Consider the following 20,960-nt stretch of genomic DNA (forward strand, 5'->3'; position numbering starts at 1 on the left):
ATTTAATTGTTTCTTTTTTTTTTTTTTTTTTTTGAATGCAATTTTAATTGTTGCTATTTTTTCTCAATAATAAACCTAACAGTCCTTTTTTAATTACATAATTTGTAGAATTCGTTAAATATTTTAAGAAAAAAGTTATAAAAATTATTATTAATTAGCTTCTAGAAGATCTACTTATATTTATATCAACCAATTCGAAAAATTCATACAGCTAACTAATTATTGAGCATTAATATTTTCTCTTCGAACATTAATATGCCATACACATGAAGTTATTTATGTTATTTTCATAATATATATTAGATTATATGTTCTATTACTATCATTAACATTATTATTATTTCTTATATATGTATCAATCTATATTTATATATGTACTAGCTAAAACTCTTGTAAAAGGGCATATAATTAGAAAATTTTCATCATTCTAATTTAATTATATATGACTAAAATACTCTATATTAAACCTCAAGTAACACTAAGAAAAGTAATATAAATAATAATAAGATTCCAATAGGCTGTAAAAATTAGCAACTCGTGAATGGTTGTTGTAGTCTAAAGCATTTCTTGAGGCTAAAAGCCACGATAAATATTTTTAATGGCTATTAACTCTAATAAATAACCCGTGATTCTGTAAGTAACGCGCTGACAATTTTAGTTTTAAAATTTATGATTTTAAAATATTAAGTTAATTATAATTCTATAATATATGTTGTTGAATATTTTTATATATTTAAGTTTCTTAATTTATTATTCACATACTTTAGTATATATCGCGACAATAAATAATACAACGATATATGATATGTATTATAATACAAGCTGTTGGATATGATTGATGATGAGATATCAAATGGTGAAATACCATACGACCTGTGCGTTGTGTGGTATCAGTGGTGATATGGTCACAAGCTATGTGTTGTGTGATTGCCGGCAAAAGCCATTGAGTGATACACTCCAGTTTGGTTAAGTAGGGCCCTAAGAAAATAACGATAACGTCAAATTTTATATCGTGGTGATGTTCAATTCTCCTATTGGTTTTGCATGACTATGGGCATTGAGTGCTTTGTGATTACACAACAAATATTGGTTGATTGGGGTCATTGCATGCAACTGGTCTTTTATTCTACGTGTCATATGTGTATACATATATATATAAGCTAGTTAGATATACTTACTGAGTTGACAACTCATTCTTTGTCACGTTTTTTTTCAAGGGATTGATTGCAGTGACTCATTTAGCTAGATCTTATGCAGTTGTAAGACTTCTAGTGGGTCAACAGTGTCATTTTGAGTCAGGAATTATAGCTATATATTACAGGAATATTATACTGTGGCTGAATTGGTATTCGTAATCCTAAATTGTATCAAATATGTATTTGGAATGAGTTTAGGAATACGGATATCCTTGTTGTTTTCTCTAAGTCGTTACTACAAATGGCATTAATTGTCTACGGCAATAACTTAATGCAAAATTCTTCACCATAATGATTATATTATGACAAGATCAAAATTATTATCAATAAATATAATATATACTTTTAGTAACAATTTAAAATTTTAATTTCATTTGATATCTTGTCATTAGTACACTAATTTGTGGTAGTGATTAATTATTGACATGTGATTATTATAAATTATATATAGATAATTATTAATTCATGATCTATTAACATTAAGATACATTAATAATATATTTGATCCTTAATTATTTTCACTATAGGAGAAAGAAAAAAAAAAGCCACAAATCGAGACAAGGAGATCATTATTTTTAATTAAAAAAGTAGAACATGACTGATCACTACTATTTACATTAAAGGCTCAATTACATGTAAACCTCCTCTAAAAATGCAAATTCATTTTTACATCTGGTATCTTTTAATTAGAGTTTGGATAGAAAATATTAATGTTAGCAAAAGAAAATATATAACTTTCAATTTTGCCCTTCATTTAATATTTCTATATATATATTTTGTACTTATAATGGGATAAATATCTATATATGGAATGAGTTTAACGTTATTACATCTTTTCCATTATAAGTACAAAGTTATTATACGGGAGGTGCTAAACGAGGGGTAAAATTAAAATTTATGTGATTATTTTGGTAATGTCAGCAATTTTCATCCGAATTCTAAGCATATAAGGTCAAATATAAATAATGAATTTTCATAGGAGGTGTAAGTGAAATTTTGAAACATTTTTAGAAAAAAAAAAAAAAGAAGAAGAATTTCTTATTTTTAAAGCGATTCTAACTATAATTAGCCCTACATTAAATTTATGAAAGCAACTTAGGAAAATAAGAGTTGTATTTCTATATTTAACAAAAGAAGTCGGGAAGAAATATATCTGGATTTGATTAATTACACAAGAAGAAATTTAACATTTAAGAATTGTTAACTATCGTAGATAAAAATAAATAATTGTTGACCACAATCACGCAAAGCATGTTGGCCATGATTCTTGTAAGAACCAATCACAAAAAAACTATGCATAAAATTTTCATCTTGGCAAAAAATTGCAAAAACCTACAACTTACAAATTAACATTAAGTTTTCTGTAAAGAAAATGATTGACAAAAAAAAAATACAATTTGAAAAAAATTATCATATTGAAGGAAGCGAAATCCTCCTAGGAAGCGCAATGAAATTGTGAAAAATAAAAAATTTACGATTAAGCTATATAAAATCCCTATCAAGAGATGTATGACAAGAAATTTACCCTCGAAATCGATGAATATCCTCAAATTTCTTAACCAATAAGAATAGTTTGTTCCATCAAACTTATTTGTCTCAAGTATGGAATTAACTGGATTCTTAGACATTTACAATAAACAGAAAAATCATAGTAGATTATCATGATATATGTTCTAGTTAAGGACTTAAACTTCAGTCATTAATTCTCCCACTATTTCTATAAAAGCCCATTATTATCAAATGGGTTTTAGAAAAATCTTTTCCTATTTGGCTTGAAGTCCACAAGCGAAATTCTCAATGCGCCGCTTTTACGATTTACATAGAAATAGTCTCGTGGGAGGTATCCATTACTATTCTCAATCGACATATGAGATCCCCAAGATATTTTGCCTCACCTTTTTCACGTGACTCTGAAGACTCCAAGCTAATCAAGTTACCTAGTGTTAAACCCGATCCATCAATCGAATCATAGCACAAACTATTGCCTCCACGACTTATGAGATAGAGAAATAGAAGTGTATTTGCTTCGTTCACAATAATAGTGTAGCTTAATTTAAGCGCAAACGTGCCACGACTTGTGAGAACACGTATGAGTGAAATCAGCTTCCTCACTACGTTACTATGGATAGAAGGCATGGATATTACATTACTTGGTGCTTGATCTAATCCATGAACCTAATGATAGCGTAAACTATCGGCCCTCACAACTCGTGAGACACGGAAATAGAAGCATATTTTCTTTGTTTACAATAATAATGCAGCTTTATTTTAGTCCAAACGTGCCACGACTCGTGAGATCACATATAGGTAAAATTAGCTTCCTTACTACATTACTGTGGATGGAAGGCATGGAATAATTAGACTTTATTTATTTCCTTTTTTAGGATCTAATATTTAGCTGGTCGAACCAAGTGAGAGTTATTTATTTAACCTCATCATATTTTAGTATTATTCATGCATAATATTCAAAATACTAAAAGCATTAATAAAAATGTATCGCATGCAAAAATAAAAACCTAGCACACTCATGTTGGATGATCACAAACCCAAATACCTGTGCGACTCACTAAGCCCGCAGTGGATCTATGGTCAGTCTAAGGGTGAGGCTACACTATTACAAGCTTTTTAACCAATCAACATGATATGGGACTTATAACACCTCTTTATTTTTTCATGTCCTTCGTGGGCTCCATCCTTCAGACCTCTTCTCCATGGATCTCCGTGGGCCAACTCATGGCCTGCTCCATGCGCCTTCATTCTGGGTTTGCTCTTTACCATTATTACAAAAAGTAAAAGTAATCCTCCCTCTAACCTATTACACTCATTACAACTTAAAAAGAAATCCCAATCAAGCATACTAAGCGAAACTCGAATATTGTAGCTAGCTTAATTGTGGAGGAGGTTAGACGGCGTATACTTGTCATTACCTTAGCTAGCTCTGTTAGTACACATGCACTTTATAGATTGTAGCATATCCCTTGGCCTGTCGAAGGAAACACTACTTGATTCATGATTGTTGTATTATATCTTTTTCTATTTATGAAAATTACATTTACTGAAAAAAAAAAAAAAAAAGAAATACCAATCAACAGTTGAGGAGAGTACATAATAGGAATGAAGCAAGCCTTCAATATTTTAGGCTAAAAATGAAATAAGAAATTAAGATGCACGTAGGCGCCAACCCAATAAAAAATAAACCATCCAAAAAGTCCAAAGGGCTTTGTGATCATCCGTGTTAATCCAATTAACATATAAGCATGAAATATTTCAAATAATCATGCACCAATATATAACGCAAACCATGCATTATATAATAATATCCAATATCTTAAATTAATTATACATCCAACCTATGCAAAAATTAATTCTTGTTTGAAAAATCAATTCAAATTAATTTTAGTAATTTAATTTTGAAAAATATCATATCTCGACCAAAATTAACTATTTTTTAGAAAAATTAGTAGAATATTAAGAAAAAATAAATTTTTGAAAAAACATGAAAAATCGATCGGGGTCGGCCGGCAGCCAGGCACGAGTGCGCATAGGCAGATGCCCGCGCGCAATTTTTGGAAAAATTGTACTTTTATTCCATAATTTAGGAATAACAACTTTTAATTACTCATGAAATTCTCGAAAGCCGAAAATAATCCTATAACTTGTAAAAAGTCTTTTTTTGAACCTTTCTACCAACATCACTAGGAAATTAACAGAAAAAAACATGTGTAAGTTAGGTGGTTGTTAACTTTTAAAGTGGACGGGAACAACCACATTTTCAGAACGAAAGGAAAATACCACAAGACTTACGCGATTTTTTCAGTCAATTTTGTACATAATTTTTGAAAGAAACACTTTTGGTCCCATGATAAATATTTGTAAAAATTTTAATGAAAAACGCTACGTGCTTAACATGTGCATATTAGAGAACATTGGAGCTGCTACTTTTGTTGCTACTCCATTTTGGAATAAATAGTTACGGAACCAATAGAATATTCATCTACTGCTCAAATACTTCTTAATTCAAGGCTGAAGAGAGCCTATGCATATTTTCTAGCCTTTTCTGCTCTACTTCCTTCGAAGAATCCATCTCCGATGAAGTGTATCTTGATAAGCCTTAGTAGCCGGTTTGCTATCGCGCCTTTTTTATTTTCCGACAAGGATGCTAGCTTTGGTATCTTCTGGGGTATTATTCCATCCGATCTTCACAGATCCCTCCAAGTTCAACTCCACAAGTTTTATGAAGTTTTTCTTGTCGAGCTCTAGGGTAGTTGTTGCTATCTTGATGGCTACAACCCATCCGTCTATTAATTTCTCGATATTTCGAAAATCGATAATATCCAGGTTCAGTATAGCGCCATATGGATGTAATGGCTAGAGCATGGTCCCTTCCCAAGGTATAATTTCATGCACTCTCTTTGGATTTCTTCCTGAATTTTCTTTTAGCCTGGTTCCCACAAACGTTGGAGTAGCACTAGTGTGAAAATCCGCACTTTCTCTCATCGGTTGATCCTGTGGAGGATCATTAGAACATGTACTTCCCTCCGGCAGTGGTAGTGCTGGAGTGATTTCATTTGTTTGGATATTGACTAAATCCACAATCCCGAGTTGGGAAAAGGATTCCGCCAATTCTTGTAGATCTGATAGATCTGCTCTCGTTACCTCTATTATTATATATATTTGATAGATGCGATAATTAGATCTTCTCTGGACTTTGGCTTTGGAATCTCCGTGGCCTTCCCCATCTGGTGTAGAAGAGGTATTGTTCCAAGGGCGTCTCTGATTCGCTCTTATCCGTTCCGCTTTTCCTGACTAGGATTCTACCATGGACTTTAGTGGAGTGTAGACGCCTTACTGCATTTCCTGGTAGTATTTGTCGAACTTCAAAATTTCTCAGCCATTCTTATTCTTCTTCTGTCGTGAGAAGTCTTGGATCAATCCTCTTGGGACGTTGTAACACTTGTCAAGAATTTTCATGAGAAATTCTCTTCTTTGTATTTCCAGAATTTGAAAATATTCCCTATTTTCAGAGTAACTAAAACTTTCGTTTCGGTTCCATTTTCTCTCAAAGTGTCTCCTCCACTTAGTAGATAAATAATATCAAAATGTAATATAATCATATATTTTTTTCAATAAACCTAGGTTTCGATACCATTCTAGGTGAGTATGTGTGAAAAATAAAATTTTAGTGTAAATGGACTAGAATAACTCTTTAAAATCTGCTCAAGGATAAAAATGTTCGAAAATCCGTCTATGGTCCCAAGTTAAGCCATTTTGAAAATCACATGATTAAATTGAAAATGCGCAAACTTAAAGGACTAAAATTAATCGTATGAAAACTTAAAAGATCAAAATGATGTTTCTCCAGCAAATATATTATATGAAATATTTGCCGCAAAGAAAAGATCTTCTATGATTGATTGCACGGTCCAATAAAATTGGGACCATTGTTTTTCCAAATAAAACATAAAAGTGGAGTGTAAGAATCAAAGCCATTCGTCCAAACTAAAGCAATTATATTTCAGTGCAAAGACAATCCAAAAAGAGACATAAGAAGAGCAAAAGATCAAATCTATGTACAGCCACTCTGGACATGTTTCTCTTTAACTCTCATGTCAATTAATATTAATGCATTGAGAGTATGTATACATCATCTGTGTCAGCATTACGAAATTCTGTTGGATGGGAATTGAATCATTATTTAAGACATGATGCATGAATATGAACCCAATTTTATCACTTCAGTTATTGTCAAATTTTAATGTAAAAAAACCAAGTATTGAAGTCGTAATTCCAGCAAAATCTATGTATTATTTTTACAGTAGTTATTTAGGGGTGATAGTATTTTCAGATTTTCCATGAATAAAAATCCTCAAAGTGTGTGGACCCTTTAATTTCTTTTCCTCTTTACTTTTAAAATCTCCTAGTGTTCAAAATGAGAAATGACATTTTTTGTACTGTAATTTTTAAAAAGAAGCACTTTTGGTTCTGTGATAAATTTTCGTTAAGATTTGAATAAAAAATGCTACATGCTTAACACGTACCTATTAGAGTCTTTATTTAAAAAAGTAACAGTTTTGGTCCCATACACTTAACGGCCACATGGTCTCTGTTAAATATCTAACGAAAACGTGCCATGGAACCAAAATTACTTTTATGTATACATGTGTCAGCATTACGAAATTCTGTTGGATGGGAATTGAATCATTATTTAAGACATGATGCATGAATATGAACCCAATTTTATCACTTCAGTTATTGTCAAATTTTAATGTAAAAAAACCAAGTATTGAAGTCGTAATTCCAGCAAAATCTATGTATTATTTTTACAGTAGTTATTTAGGGGTGATAGTATTTTCAGATTTTCCATGAATAAAAATCCTCAAAGTGTGTGGACCCTTTAATTTCTTTTCCTCTTTACTTTTAAAATCTCCTAGTGTTCAAAATGAGAAATGACATTTTTTGTACTGTAATTTTTAAAAAGAAGCACTTTTGGTTCTGTGATAAATTTTCGTTAAGATTTGAATAAAAAATGCTACATGCTTAACACGTACCTATTAGAGTCTTTATTTAAAAAAGTAACAGTTTTGGTCCCATACACTTAACGGCCACATGGTCTCTGTTAAATATCTAACGAAAACGTGCCATGGAACCAAAATTACTTTTTTTATTTTAAAATTACGGAACTAAAAGTTAATCTGTAATCAATAAGATCAAAAGTAGAAAAATTCTAAGTTATGTGCTGCAAAATATTATTTTGCCGAAATCAAAACATTCATAAATTCATAACATGCATGTAATAGTTGTAACAACATTTCTTGAGTTTGAATTATTGGTATTGGGATATACAAGCTGCCAAGCGAAAACACGTGTAATTAGTATGGATTAAACTATTGGCTTAATTAACGTTTGGTGTCACTTTCAATTTCCGTATTTAAGGATTAAAATTTTCATAACTTTGAGGAAGAAACAAATAAAAACATGATATCGCTCCTGTATAAATAGGTCTAGAGATGAGCTATTGAGCACCACATCAGTACACTGGCAATAAGAGAAAGTCCTTAATTGTGTACTTAAGTTGGTAATTTTCTTTGACTTATAAATAATGGGGATTCCAGTTGTTGATTTTTCAAAGGTTGATGGAAAGGAGAGAGCTGATACTCTGGCTCTGATCGATCATTACTGTCAAGAGTGGGGATTCTTTCAGGTACTCAAATGGCAATAGCATGGCTTGCTATTTTACTATATGGTATGTTGACTAAATTGTTTCTTGATTTCCGCAGTTAATCAATCACGGCATCTCTGAGGACCTCCTAGACAGGGTGAAGAAGGTGGCCACTGAATGCTATAAGCTAGAAAGGGAGGCAGGTTTCAAGAACTCAAAACCAGTCCAGTTGCTAAATGAACTGCTAGAAAATAATAGTGATGAGAAAATAGAGAATGTGGATTGGGAGGATGTTTTTCTACTCTCGGATGAGAATGATGTTGAGTGGCCATCAAAAATACCTGGTTTCATGTAAGCACAACTTTGTTTTAGTTATATTCCATCATATTTACTTTAATAATAGTTTTCGTTTACATATGGATAATTTTGAATAACTTAGTTTTGGTTGATATAAAAATATACGAAACCAAGATAACATATGCAAACAACAAACTGATTTTTTTGAGAGTAGGAACAAGTCCATGCATACATCAAATGGAATTTTTTGCTAATTGTTTAACTAATTATGTTTCTTACAACAGCGAAACCATGAAGGAATACAGAACCGAGCTGAAGAAATTAGGACATAAAGTCATGGAAATAATGGATGAGAATTTAGGCTTGCCAAAAGGCTACATCAAGAATGCTTTTGATGGTGGAGTAGACAATACTGCATTTTTTGGCACCAAGGTGAGCCACTATCCACCGTGCCCCCACCCAGAGAAGGTAAATGCTCTCCGAGCCCACACCGATGCTGGGGGCGTCGTCTTGCTCTTCCAAGATGATGAGGTGAAAGGCCTTCAAATGTTGAAAGATGGGGTTTGGACTGATGTGCAACCTTTGAAAAATTCTATAGTCATCAATACAGGTGATCAGATTGAAGTTTTGAGCAATGGGAGGTACAAGAGTATTTTACATCGGGTTGTGCCCCAAACAGATGGACAAAGGAGGTCAATTGCTTCATTCTACAATCCATCACTCAAAGCAACCATAGCACCCGCTCCACAACTGCTCGATCCCAAAGTTGAGAACAAGGCGAGCGACCCAGCCAAGTACCCCAAGTTCGTATTTGGGGACTACATGTCCGTTTATCTCGAACAAAAATTCCAACCTAAAGGACCAAGATTCCAGGCTGTAAAAGCCGTGTAAGAATCTAAAACAATCGATGGGATGTTGCATGAGACTTTACGGATGTTTGTTGAGAAATTACGCAATGTGTGCGTGTGTGCGCGCGTTTGTTTGTGTTATGAAGAAGGGTTCGGGTTTGTCCTTATAGCAAAATGCTTTATTTGAGCATATGCTTCTTCCGTTGTACGTCTATGAATGATATGGAAATAAGTAAAGTGTCTATCTTGTCTTCTATCTGGAATAGTTCAATTGTTCCTTTTTTTTTTTTTTTTTTTGAATGCAATTTTAATTGTTGCTATTTTTTCTCAATAATAAACCTAACAGTCCTTTTTTAATTACATAATTTGTAGAATTCGTTAAATATTTTAAGAAAAAAGTTATAAAAATTATTATTAATTAGCTTCTAGAAGATCTACTTATATTTATATCAACCAATTCGAAAAATTCATACAGCTAACTAATTATTGAGCATTAATATTTTCTCTTCGAACATTAATATGCCATACACATGAAGTTATTTATGTTATTTTCATAATATATATTAGATTATATGTTCTATTACTATCATTAACATTATTATTATTTCTTATATATGTATCAATCTATATTTATATATGTACTAGCTAAAACTCTTGTAAAAGGGCATATAATTAGAAAATTTTCATCATTCTAATTTAATTATATATGACTAAAATACTCTATATTAAACCTCAAGTAACACTAAGAAAAGTAATATAAATAATAATAAGATTCCAATAGGCTGTAAAAATTAGCAACTCGTGAATGGTTGTTGTAGTCTAAAGCATTTCTTGAGGCTAAAAGCCACGATAAATATTTTTAATGGCTATTAACTCTAATAAATAACCCGTGATTCTGTAAGTAACGCGCTGACAATTTTAGTTTTAAAATTTATGATTTTAAAATATTAAGTTAATTATAATTCTATAATATATGTTGTTGAATATTTTTATATATTTAAGTTTCTTAATTTATTATTCACATACTTTAGTATATATCGCGACAATAAATAATACAACGATATATGATATGTATTATAATACAAGCTGTTGGATATGATTGATGATGAGATATCAAATGGTGAAATACCATACGACCTGTGCGTTGTGTGGTATCAGTGGTGATATGGTCACAAGCTATGTGTTGTGTGATTGCCGGCAAAAGCCATTGAGTGATACACTCCAGTTTGGTTAAGTAGGGCCCTAAGAAAATAACGATAACGTCAAATTTTATATCGTGGTGATGTTCAATTCTCCTATTGGTTTTGCATGACTATGGGCATTGAGTGCTTTGTGATTACACAACAAATATTGGTTGATTGGGGTCATTGCATGCAACTGGTCTTTTATTCTACGTGTCATATGTGTATACATATATATATAAGCTAGTTAGATATACTTACTGAGTTGACAACTCATTCTTTGTCACGTTTTTTTTCAAGGGATTGATTGCAGTGACTCATTTAGCTAGATCTTATGCAGTTGTAAGACTTCTAGTGGGTCAACAGTGTCATTTTGAGTCAGGAATTATAACTATATATTACAGGAATATTATACTGTGGCTGAATTGGTATTCGTAATCCTAAATTGTATCAAATATGTATTTGGAATGAGTTTAGGAATACGGATATCCTTGTTGTTTTCTCTAAGTCGTTACTACTATTTACATTAATACATTAATTACAAGTAAACCTCCTCTTCATTTTTTGCCAATAGTAGTGATCAGTCATGTTCTACTTTCTTAATTAAAAATAATGATCTCCTTGTCTCCATTTGTGGCTTCTTTTTTTTCTTTTTCCCATAGTGAAAACAAGGATCAAACATATTATTAATGTATCTTAATGGTAGTAGATCATGAATTAATAATTATTATATATAATTTGTAATAATCAACTGTCAATAATTAATCACTACAACAAAATAGTGTACTAATCACAAGATGATGAAATTAAAATTTTAAATTGTTATTAAAACTATATATTATATCTATTAATAATAATTTTCATCTTGTCAAAATATAATCATTATGGTGAAGAATTTTGCATAAAATTATTGCAGTAGACAATTAATGCCATTTATAGTAACGACTTAGTGATAACAACAAGGGTATAGGTATTCCTAAACTCATTTCAAATATATATTTGATACAATTTAGGATTGCGAATACCAATTCAGTCACAGTTTAATATTCTTGTAAATATATAGCTAGAACTCCTAACTCAAAATGACACTATTGACCCACCTACAAGTCCTAACTCAAAATGACACTGCTGACCCGCCTACAAGTCTTACAACTTTGCATATGTTCTAGCTAGATGAGTCACTGCGATCTATCTCATAAAATACATGGCAAAGAATGAGTTGCCAATGCAGTAAGTATAGCTAACTAGCCTATATACATATATATATATACACATATGGCACATACAACAGAAGACCAATTACATGCAATGACACAAACCAACCAATATTTGTTATGTAATTACAGAGTACTCAATGCCCATTGTCATGCAAAACCACGACATAATATTTGATGTTGTCGTCTATTTTTTTAGGGCCCTGCTTAACTAAACTGGAGTGCGTCACTCGATAGCCTTTGTCGGCTATCATCATCATCATCATCATCCCAATCACAATACTTCTTTTTTTTTTTTTTCCTTCGTATCACACAGCACACAGCTTGTATGACCCCATTACCACTGATATCACACAACACATAGCTCTTACTATATCATACCATCTGATATCTCATCACCAATCATATCATATAGCTTGTATGATAATAGATAGCATATATTATTGTATTATCTATTTTCGATATATAAGTATGTAAATAATAAATTAAAAAATTAAATATATAAAAATATGCAACAATATATATTATAGAATTATAATTAATTTTTTAAACATTTCAAAATCATAAATTATAGAACTAAAATTGTCAATCCGTTACTTACAGAATGACGGGTTATTTGCCACAGTTATCATGGCTCTTAGCCACAACAAATGGTTTAGACATTTTGAAAAAACTGCAACAATCATTGTATAGTCGTGGTCTATAACGATTTGTTACTATTATTTATTATTAATTATAACATTTAGCCATAATTAAATCTTATATTTCTTGTACTAAAATCACATGCATTTATTTTCACGAGTTACTAATTTCTGCAGCCTATTGGAATCTTATTATTATTTATATTACTTTTGTAGTGTTATTTGAGGTTTAACATAGAGTATTTTAGTCATATATAATTAAATTAAAATAATGAAAATTTTCTAATTATATGCCCTTTTACAAGAGTTTTACCTAGTACAGATATAAATATAGATTGATACATATATAGGAATAATAATAACGTTAATGATAGTAATAGAACATATAACCTAATATATATTATGAAAAGAAATAAATAACTTTATGTGTATGACATAATCATGTCCAAGAGAAAATATTAATGCTCAATAATTAGTTAGCTATATGAATTTTTCGAATTGGTTGATATAAATATAAATAGATTTTTTAGAAGCTAATTAATAATAATTTTAATAACTTTTTTCTTAAAATAATTAACGAATTCTACGAATTATGTAATTAAAAAAAAGGACTATTAGGTTTATTATTGAGAAAATATAGCAACAACTCAAATTGCATTCAAAAAAAAAAAATTAGGAACAATAGAACTATTCCAGATAGAAAACAAGATAGGCACTTTATTTATTTCCATATCATTCATAGACGTAGCATATGCTCAAATAAAGCATTTTGCTACAAGGACAAACCCGAACCCATCTTCATAACACAAACACACACGCGCAAACACACACGCGCAAACACACACACACATTGCATCATTTCTTAACACATATCCCTAAAGTCTCAAGCAACATCCCATCAATTGTTTTAGACTCTTACACGGCTTTTACAGCTTCGAATCTTGGTTTTTTAGGTTGGAATTTTTGTTCAAGATAAACGGACATGTAGTCCCCAAATACAAACTTGGGGTACTTGGCTGCGTCGCTCGCCTTGTTCCCCACTTTGGGACCGAGCAGTTGTGGAGCAGGTGCTATGGTTGCCTTGAGTGATGGATTGTAGAATGAAGCAATTGACCTCCTTTGTCCATCTGTTTGTGGCACAACTCGATGTAAAATACTCTTGTACCTCCCATTGCTCAAAACTTCACTTCAATCACCTGTATTGATGACTATAGAATTTTTCAAAGGTTGCACATCAGTCCAAACCCCATCTTTCAACATTTGAAGGCCTTTCACCTCATCATCCTGGAAGAGCAAGACGACACCCCCAGCATCGGTGTGGGCTCGGAGAGCATTTACCTTCTCTGGGTGGGGGCACGGTGGATAGTGGCTCACCTTGGTGCCAAAAAATGCAGTATTGTCTACTCCACCATCAAAAGCATTCTTGATGTAGCCTTTTGGCAAGCCTAAATTCTCATCCATTATTTCCATGACTTTATGTCCTAATTTCTTCAGCTCGGTTCTGTATTCCTTCATGGTTTCGCTGTTGTAAGAAACATAATTAGTTAAACAATTAGCAAAAAATTCCATTTGATGTATGCATGGACTTGTTCCTACTCTCAAAAAAATCAGTTTGTTGTTTGCATATGTTATCTTGGTTTCGTATATTTTTATATCAACCAAAACTAAGTTATTCAAAATTATCCATATGTAAACGAAAACTATTATTAAAGTAAATATGATGGAATATAACTAAAACAAAGTTGTGCTTACATGAAACCAGGTGTTTTTGATGGCCACTCAACATCATTCTCATCCGAGAGTAGAAAAACATCCTCCCAATCCACATTCTCTATTTTCTCATCACTATTATTTTCTAGCAGTTCATTTAGCAACTGGACTGGTTTTGAGTTCTTGAAACCTGCCTCCCTTTCTAGCTTATAGCATTCAGTGGCCACCTTCTTCACCCTGTCTAGGAGGTCCTCAGAGATGCCGTGATTGATTAACTGCGGAAATCAAGAAACAATTTAGTCAACATACCATATAGTAAAATAGCAAGCCATGCTATTGCCATTTGAGTACCTGAAAGAATCCCCACTCTTGACAGTAATGATCGATCAGAGCCAGAGTATCAGCTCTCTCCTTTCCATCAACCTTTGAAAAATCAACAACTGGAATCCCCATTATTTATAAGTCAAAGAAAATTACCAACTTAAGTACACAATTAAGGACTTTCTCTTATTGCCAGTGTACTGATGTGGTGCTCAATAGCTCATCTGTGGACCTATTTATATAGGAGCGATATCATGTTTTTATTTGTTTCTTCCTCAAAGTTATGAAAATTTTAATCCTTAAATACGGATATGGAAAGTGACACCAAACGTTAATTAAGCTAATGCATCTTATCATCATTAAACCAATTGTTTAATCCATACTAATTACGCATTTTAAAGGATTCTTATTGGGTTCATATTCATGCATCATGTCTTAAATAATGATTCAATTCCCATCCAACAGAATTTCCTAATGCTGCCACAGACTATGAATACATACTCACAATGCATTAATATTAATTGAGATGAGAATTAAAGAGAAACATGTCCAGAGTGGCTGAACATAGATTTGATATTATGCTCTTCTTCTTTCTCTTTTTGGATTGTCTTTCCACTAAAATAAAATTGCTTTAGTTTGGACCAATGGATTTATGGATTATATTTTTTGAACGGCCAAATCGTTACAATATGTATTTCAAATAAACTGTTATAAAATTCGTTCCAAATGTCGTTCCAATATGGTAACGGTAAATGGTTGGAACTCTGTTTAATAAATAAACCGCCATTATGAACATGGACTCAATACCCATTTTGTCAAAATTGTCAACCGAAAATGTTCATGTGGCAAATGGAACATTCCTTACTCTCACGCTCAAAAAATATGCGCTGTATACATGATTAATATTGCATTAAGGGTTAAGGATTATTATAATCTAATAGCTTATAGAAATACATATTCTAAGTATTTTGAACCTTTGATGTCAGAATATTATTGAGATGTCTCGGAATTTAAGTTGGTCAACAATACTACTTTTCGTATCTCTACACGTCCTGGTCGAGATCAAGCATCACATATTTAAAACAAGATACATTGATCGCAAACAAGTGAAAGACAACAAACCCAATAAAGAAGACACTTAGTAAATTACTAAAATTAATAATTATAAGAAATAATAATAAATATAATAATTATTTATTATAATAAGTAAATTATTTTAACTTTTAATTGTTTAATTATTTTGTTAGTTATTATGGAATAAATTAAAATTATTATTAATTATAATTTATAAATTTCAAAACATTGCTTTACCTGCATATCTTAGCATATATGAAAGCATCTTTCGCAAAATTGCTTCATCTTTCCATCATACTGAGTTAAAGAAGCGACTAATCCTCAGAGGGAAGTCCAGTTTACTATAGGGTGCAATTCTCTACTTCCAATAGACAATTTGTGTGCTACAGTCCTACCTTACAAGACTAGAGTTAGGCACGGCCTGGCGAGTTCTTGGGTCCCCTCAACTCGGCACAAAGGACTTCAAACTCTCAATGCAACTGGATCCTGCCACGAAATTCTCCTCTTCCCCACACGAGACGGCCCTTCACCAGCATTTCGACATATGGACAACTTCAGATCATTTTGCACCTCATCACTCGGACGGCTGATTAAACCTTTCTTTACTTGGTCGGAAATTATTGCTTCGTGATTGCTCTGGATATCCTCCTCCCCTGTCTGTAAATGTAGAACTAATTAAAATAAAGAGAATCGATAGATAAAATCTGAAGTCAGAACTTCTTATAAATGCAACTCCCTACCGAGATTTCATTCAAGTCGAAGACTGGAGCTCGGCTTGGTAAAGAAGCTTCTTTCCGACATAGACTATTGTCCCAGTTCAAATCCAACGGTACAATTGTATTCTTCAAAGCTGTTGCATTTGCACCATGCATCCTTTCCTTCTGGTTCAGATCAAGAACTGGAGTTATGTTCCGGGCCAAAGATTTCCTGATATCTGCCCTTCCTTTGTCGCTACAATCGGGAACCAATGGAAAACTGAGTTGGACAGCTTTTTTTTCTGTTTTCCTGCGAAGCTGACTGACTGGGGATGCGCTACTTGGAGCAACTTCTTTACCAATACAATGTTTCTTTTTGGATTTAGATTTGGGAGCCAGAGGTAATCTACAATGATCGGCTTCCTTTCTGCTTTTAGACTGTGTCAGATCTGGTGGCTGCACAAGATTTTCTTTTTGTATTGAATTCATAGTCTTCGTTTTCACAAAGCATTCATATCTTCTACGCAAGAACCTGCATTATGATGAGAGTCGTGAGACGACAATTACTGTAACAAGAATCAGTGGGATGAACAATGTGAAGAAACTGGCACATGCTGACCAAACTCCACCATGTGTGCAAAAAGTTTTAGTTTTATATATGAAATATCATATACTAAAGAAGTGAGGGTTCAATCAGAAACAATAACCATGATCGTGACCATTCTCAGTACCCTATATAAATTCAAAGAAAGGATCAGAAAAAACACTGAATCACCTAAGAATCGCAATATGCCGACTGAGTTATCACAATTCTTTACAATTTTCATTATGATACCATCCAAGAGTAAGAGCAAACGACCTAACATTTCAAGGATAAAAAACAATTAACGATTACACACTGTGTTCCCAAGAAATTGAAGGTAAATCAATTGAACCAGGGAATCTTCATAATCTCCAGAACAAGGCATAAAGAATTGCATACCAAACTTCAGCAGTTAGCACCCTCTTCCTCTGTTTTCCTGCCTGTAGTTTGCTTCTCATAAAATCAACTTCCTGCAATGGTACAATCATGTGTTAATTCCCAGATACTAACAAGGCAACTGGGAATATCTTTTAGCTTAACAGGGAGGTGTACATATAGCAATGTAATGTCTTAATTATGTAGATATATCATAAACAAAAATTGCGAAAACAGTGGTGGTCTTGAAAAACTTGCAAAACTTAGACAAGCCGTCATCTAAATCACGACTTGCCAATTTTTGTCTTTCAAATAAAACACAAAGTCGATACTCCCAATATGACTACCAATCATTACTTGAAAATAGAACTCCACTTCAAGGAGTCCTTACTCCAAGGATTCATTATCTTAAATAACGACTAAAGAATTTTTTTTATTTTTTACTTATTTATATACTTTGTAACTTTTTTTAAAATCAAAGGTAATGACTCAAAGTCATTAAATTACTAAAAATAACTACTCGGAGTCAATAATTGGACAAATAAATGAAAAAAGTAAAAAATTCCTGAGTTGCAATCTGGAATAGACTTCTCAGAAAAGTGATTACCCCAGATAACAACTCAAGAGTTTTTGTTTATTTATTTTTATTTATTCACCACTCCAAGTCATTATCTGGAATAATAAATAAATAAGTAAAAAAATTCATGAGTCGTTACCTAGAGTAATGACCCCTTTGAGGAGTCGTTAACCCTAGTAATGACTCAAGAATTTTTTCTATTATTTACTTATTTTTACTTTGTAACTTTTTCTAAAACTGAAAGTAACAACTCTAAGTCATTACCTGGAATAACTCCAAATAACAACTAGGAGTCGTTACCCGAATAAATAAATAAATAAACCAAAAAAAATCATGAGTGGTTACTTAGAGTAATGACTTCGGTCATTACCCGAAGTATCGACTCAGGAATTTTTGTGTATCTTTTTAGTTATTTATTTTTGCTTTGTAAGATTTTTTTAAGACTGAAGGTAATCCCTCCAATGACCTGGGGTAACTCCAAATAATGACTCGGAGGCGTTACTTGGATTAAGGATTCCAAGTTTTTTATTTAGAAAAAAGAATTGGCAAGTCGTCAATTCTTGCAAGTTTTTCAAAACCAACATTATTTTTCAATTCTTTTAAGAATATTTGAATAATTAAGCCCAATGTAATGCATTATAAAGGTGTCTGCACTTATTTAAAAGTAGTGATCATCAACTTACTGCTGAAAATAAGCTAAAATGAGGGAGGGGGGTCTTTACAACTGCTTTTAGACTGGTTATTTAAGCTAAAAGCTGAGAAGGCATCCTGCCAACTTTTGCATCTCATTGCTATCCCCAATACTCCATGATGCGAGCAAAAGAAAATGGTGCTCGGTGTCTAGTTCATGTAGAAAATAATTAAACAAAGTGCTAGGAAATAGAAGAGCGAAAACTAGTGAAATTGAGAATGTTATTCTTCTTTTTGAGTACATGGGAAAGATTTATATTAGAGTTCAACGTGTAAAACTCTAACTACAAAATTAGAGCGGTCCTTTCAGCTAAAATTATAGCATGAAGATGAAAGTTGTTGTATGAAGGTAAAACTTGTATTATAAAAATATTTAGAATTATATATTTATAATATTTTTTTATCATAAAATAAAAAGGAAAAAGTGCTGATGACTTCGAGCTTGGGCTCGAGCTCGACTCGATGGGAAATAAGCTCATTACCTCGGGCTCGAGCTCGAGCCTCTTCCATGTAAATTCTCCGAGGTCTAGCTCAATATAAAATTTTCGAGCTAGCCCGAGCTCCACTCTTTTACACCCCTAATAGCAAGTCCATCCCATTTATAATATTATTATTATGATAAATAAGCATACAACGGTCCACACAGAAACCATATAGATCTAACAAAAGAACACCAACAGAGTAGGAATAACAATTGAAGAAAAGATCAAAGAACCAAAAATTAGCATCTTGATTTTAGCAGAAACTGACATTTCACTCGTGATTACCTATTGAGGATAAAGAAAGAGTAGGGTGAAGAACTAACACAGAAATGAAAGGGAGAAAAAACCATGAAAACAATTTGAAAACCAGGTAAATATCAGGCGATTTTTTCAATGACTTCATGAAGAACATCAACTACTATATAGAATAGAAAACCAGATCAAAAAGCTAATGAACATAGCAGAAAGTTGTTACCCCAAATCTCAGGGAAGGGTAAAGAAAGACCAATCAAGTCTATTAAACAGATCAAATCCATCAACACAAAAACTTGGAAAGAACAGAAACCCAAAAGGTTTCCAGGAAATTCACACGGTCGAGGCCAAACCCAGAAAACAAATGGTCAAAACAAAGCCTCAGATCCCCCAAATAACAAAAGAAACACAAATCCTACAAACGAAAACAGGCATACCCTTTGTAATTCCTGATACTCTTGCATAAGAGCCCGATGCTTCATCCTGGCCTTAGCATCGTCATACCCACGAACACCAAACGGTGGCGTCGATTCCAAAACGACCCCTTGACTCTTCCTCGGCATCAGATCACCACATAAAAGAAGGCCTTTTTCACAAAGGTGTGATCTTGAAGAAGATCACACAATAGATATAGTTATAACTAGATGCGGTTAGCTGTTAAGAACAAGGAAAGAGAGGAAAACAAGAAAATGAATATATGGTGATAGATATGAACACGGTAGAGGGATGGACAAAGCAATAAAGAAAGGAGCTTTGTATCTAGAGAAAGAAAAAGATATAATAGAGAGGACAAGAAAAGAGAGAAAATAGATAGGGTGGGGTGGGGGCGGGGGGGGAGGGGGGAAGGTTCTCTCTTTGCCTTTCCTGTTTTTCTCTGTGGAAAATTTCTGACCAAGGCAAAGGCCGAAAGAGCCCACATAATTCGGGCACAAATATAAAATACAAACATAGTTGTTTGGAGAGACAGTGAAGGTTGATGATGAAGACGGGGACTTTTGCTCTGGGGGAATTGCAGAAGGGCATTTCTCTCTCTCTCTCTCTAGAATTCACCCTCCCTTCTTTATTTCTTTCTTTTCCGGTCTCTTTTGCATAAATTTTGGTCCAGCTGGGGCCTTTGGGGAGAGAGTAGGCTGGGGTGGACTCTCCTGGTCTTCTGAGATCATGGGAGGCGTGGAATATAGGTAAACAATGTGTATGCATGTAGGAGGAGAGAGAAAGACCGAGGCTATATAAGTTTTACTTCTAGAGAGAGATGGCACGAGAGTGATGATGGCTGAAGGGCTGGAGAAAGAAAAAAAGGAGAGAGAAAGAGAGAGAGAGAGAGTGCTGTTTCCTCATGAATTTTGCAGCAGTTGGTAGCAGTACCTTGTTTTTGGGCTTTGTTTTTCTGACCCCACTTGCAAATTACTCTTATACCCTCATAGATCTTGAGGTTAACTCCTCCCAAGTTTTTATTAAACTAGATTGAAATCCCATAAATAACTTATTTGGTATTTTTATAAACAATAATTTTAATTTTCTTTAAATAATTATATTGATCAATTAAAAAAAGGGTTAAATAAATTTTACTCCCGAATTATTCCTGACATAAAATTATCCCCTTAAATTAATAAATATAATATCTATCCCCTGGTTGAATAAAATTACCCCTTATATCTTAAATAA

The 20,960-nt window shown here is 32.8% G+C and overlaps 2 protein-coding genes and 1 pseudogene across 2 annotated transcripts; 1 reads left to right on the forward strand and 2 right to left on the reverse strand.

Annotated features, from left to right (window-relative positions):
* LOC105162921 (1-aminocyclopropane-1-carboxylate oxidase 5-like) lies at nucleotides 8,215-9,756 on the forward strand. The gene is made up of 3 exons (XM_011081095.2): nucleotides 8,215-8,397; nucleotides 8,474-8,706; nucleotides 8,937-9,756. Exons 1-3 carry the CDS (start codon nucleotides 8,296-8,298, stop codon nucleotides 9,541-9,543), a joined length of 942 nt encoding a protein of 313 aa, XP_011079397.1. The 5' UTR covers nucleotides 8,215-8,295; the 3' UTR covers nucleotides 9,544-9,756.
* On the reverse strand, nucleotides 13,237-14,795 carry LOC105162922 (annotated as a pseudogene).
* LOC105162923 lies at nucleotides 15,908-20,632 on the reverse strand. Its single transcript, XM_011081096.2, has 4 exons — nucleotides 19,733-20,632; nucleotides 17,319-17,389; nucleotides 16,382-16,868; nucleotides 15,908-16,298 (listed from the first exon to the last, which is right to left on the reverse strand). The coding sequence occupies exons 1-4, from the start codon at nucleotides 19,856-19,858 to the stop codon at nucleotides 16,104-16,106; spliced, it is 879 nt and encodes a 292-aa protein (XP_011079398.1). The 5' UTR covers nucleotides 19,859-20,632; the 3' UTR covers nucleotides 15,908-16,103.

This window comes from Sesamum indicum, linkage group LG5, assembly GCF_000512975.1.
Source record: "Sesamum indicum cultivar Zhongzhi No. 13 linkage group LG5, S_indicum_v1.0, whole genome shotgun sequence".
Classification (NCBI taxonomy): Eukaryota; Viridiplantae; Streptophyta; class Magnoliopsida; order Lamiales; family Pedaliaceae; genus Sesamum; species Sesamum indicum.

Bases quoted from the DNA above. Each gene is read 5' to 3' on its own strand.
- LOC105162921 (XM_011081095.2), top strand. From the start codon at position 8,296: ATGGGGATTCCAGTTGTTGATTTTTCAAAGGTTGATGGAAAGGAGAGA. The intron at 8,398-8,473 runs GTACTCAAATGG...TGATTTCCGCAG, and splicing joins AAGAGTGGGGATTCTTTCAG to TTAATCAATCACGGCATCTC. The intron at 8,707-8,936 runs GTAAGCACAACT...TTCTTACAACAG, and splicing joins TCAAAAATACCTGGTTTCAT to CGAAACCATGAAGGAATACA.
- LOC105162923 (XM_011081096.2), bottom strand. From the start codon at position 19,858: ATGCCGAGGAAGAGTCAAGGGGTCGTTTTGGAATCGACGCCACCGTTT. The intron at 17,390-19,732 runs GTATGCCTGTTT...GTACCATTGCAG, and splicing joins AGTATCAGGAATTACAAAGG to GAAGTTGATTTTATGAGAAG. The intron at 16,299-16,381 runs GTAGGGAGTTGC...CTACATTTACAG, and splicing joins TCGACTTGAATGAAATCTCG to ACAGGGGAGGAGGATATCCA.